Genomic DNA, 2,689 nt, shown 5'->3' on the forward strand with positions numbered 1-2,689 from the left:
GAGACAATTATGTCCATGTCAGTAAGTAAATTGAAATTGATGGTCTGTGTTCTGTCTTCACCAGGCAACTGGAACACTTGTTTAATTGATATACCCATCAAGAAGTATAATAAAAAGATCATAATGGAGTAAAAGCACAATACCATGTTAAAAGATTAACTTAGCGCTTGCAGATATTCTCCTAACATTAGGTAGCTGAAAAAACGTGTTCAGTAAATACTGTACTGCTCTGTAGGAATTAGAAAAATGTGTATGTCTTTGTTAGTACCCCCAAAAGTAATGTGACTTCACAGCCCAAACAGCATATGCTAGTAATGGAGTTCTGAAAAACTTCATGGATGTTCTCAGCCACACTGAGGGAGCATGTAAACTACCATGTTCAAAGCAGATGATATCTATGAGTTATAGCAAGACAATCTGGCACCTGGAACTTGGTGTCTCCTTGATGCTTGGATGAATAGGAGGCGAATAGGAGGAGGAAACAGATTTCCCAGTCTACCTGTATCTGAGTGGAGGTAGTGGGGAGCTATTTCTTACTGCCCTAGTTCCATTGCTTTCACTAGATCATAGATGACAACTAGTCCCTGCACAACATGAAGTTAGTGTTACTGCAAACTGCCACTGTGCTGGACAGCTCTCTTCTCTTCACTGGAGTGGACTCATTCAAATTTCTGTACACTTTGATGTAATTGGCTGCTTGCTTTTGCAACTTCACATCTGAAAACTGCAGTAAAGATGACTCCTGAACTGCTGGCAGCGGGTTAGTCTGCAGTTGTACCCAAACAGTGCCTTCTGGGTCAGGCAACTAAAACGAGTAAATGGCAACTCTGGGGGGAAAAATGTACCTGTGACTTGAAGACATGCAAATGCAGACAGGCCTGTGAATATTGCAATCTTGCAAGCATGCTTTCCACACTAAACTCTATTTTTTTGTTATTATTTACAGTTGACCTAACAATTCTGAAAATATTCTCTATATTTTAATTCTTAAACAAAGTATCTCCTTAATTTTCTAAGTCAACAAAATTTTCATGTATAGCTTTTTCCACTCAGTTCTGTGTTTACTAAATTTATGTATTAATAAAATTAACAACTTTAGCATCAAGTAGCCAAAAGGAACTTCTGCTGTCTTGTTAAGACATGACTAATAGCTCATTATTTAATTTTTTTAATGAAGTCTGACTCACTGTTAGTAGGAGCCTCTTTTAATAGTCTGTATGACAAAGCAAAGATAAAACACAGTATTCTGATTTTACATTTCAGCATCACTTGTTGTGTCTGGTGGATATGACAAAACTATAGCTATATGGGACACAGATGCAGGCTATAAAAAGCTAAGCTTAAAGGTACTGAGCTCTTTATTGGTCACTACTTTGAGAAGGTGTAAAATGTATTGCTGGTTTAAAAGCATTGTAGATTTCATTATCTGACAATACCCTTACCCATCCTTTTAAGATACAGGCAGGAATATATCCTGGTTTTGTGTGATTTAATTTCCTAGAACAGTATATTATTACACAATTAGATAAAAGATACTGCCTTTGTCAAGTCAGTTGTTGATAAGCTCTTATATTTCTCTTTTTATGAAGAAGCTCTTTTAAGGATTGTATTCAATGGAGTTGTACCTATGTTTTAGGAGAGAGTTTCTTCCAGCAAGTAATGAGAGCCTGGATAGTGCGTATATTCACTTTGAAATGCCACACTCTTGTGTATCTGTATATTTACATGCTTGCTTATGTCCACAGAAAACAGTATATTAAAAGAGAGGCATTAAAAAAAAAGAGTAAATATCGGAGTTGAGGTTGTCACACTTAGCTCAGTCTCTAGGTTATGTAGTTTACTGCTTCTAGTGACAGGGATGTGGTTCAACATGTTAGGGTACTTTTTAGGATAGACAATTCTGTAAAAGAGGTAGCTATTCAGTATTTAGCTATCCCTGCTTAGAGCTAGGCCTCCTCTTTTCTTTAGTTTCCCATAAAAAATAAGGAATCTGTTTAAATGCTAATATGTTTGTAACTATGGAGAGTTCCAGTTTAGTAGTCGTGCCTTGGTATAATTATATTCCAGGCTCATAACTAAATTTAAAAACATGTCTTAAAGATTCTGCTGTAAAAACCACATTTTACAAATGCATGTTTGGCTACTTCTCTGTAGAAGTAAAATGTATTTTCCTCTTTTTATTCTATTTCTCACGTGTGGCATTTGTCTATCAAAACGACACCATGCCTTCCTGAACTCTAGGAATTTTATCTGTTAATACCATTCATGTTTGAATAACCTCCTCAGCTGGAGTAAATAATTCATTTTAGATTTTAACTTGTTTCTATTCTTATGCCAACTCAGTGCTGTTAACCTCAAATCGGTGGTGCTGCTGTTGTCAGAACAAGGATATCTGATACAGCTGCTTGACTTGGCCTGCTTTCAGAACTGCTTTCCTTCCCTTAAAATGGGGGGAAGCTCCTGTCTGTCCCCACAGCTCATCCCTCCTTTATCACATGATAAACAGCCTCAAGATTTTCTAGGTAATGAATATTAGAAGTCAACCATTTACAATTCTTTATTAAAATGTTTAAAAAGCATAAAAGACCTATGCTTAAATGGAGCTTAAACCCACGTTAACTGTGTAGCTGTTGTTGTTCTGAGTGCTACAACTGGTGGCCTGCTTACTAGAGGTGGTAACAGCCCCTGT

At 36.8% G+C, this 2,689-nt stretch overlaps 1 protein-coding gene across 1 annotated transcript in view; it reads left to right on the plus strand.

Annotated features, from left to right (window-relative positions):
• The window catches only part of WDR88 (WD repeat domain 88), a gene marked incomplete at its 3' end in the record, with an annotated part of 17,977 nt that overhangs the window by 10,963 nt on the left and 4,325 nt on the right, over nt 1-2,689 (plus strand). The window contains exon 8 of the mRNA XM_010162067.2: nt 1,264-1,346. Coding sequence (XP_010160369.2) covers nt 1,264-1,346 — 83 coding nt within the window. The remainder of the gene's footprint in view (nt 1-1,263; nt 1,347-2,689) is intronic.

The sequence above is a fragment of the Antrostomus carolinensis genome, unplaced genomic scaffold (assembly GCF_000700745.2).
Source record: "Antrostomus carolinensis isolate BGI_N321 unplaced genomic scaffold, ASM70074v2 scaffold2552, whole genome shotgun sequence".
Taxonomy (NCBI): Eukaryota; Metazoa; Chordata; class Aves; order Caprimulgiformes; family Caprimulgidae; genus Antrostomus; species Antrostomus carolinensis.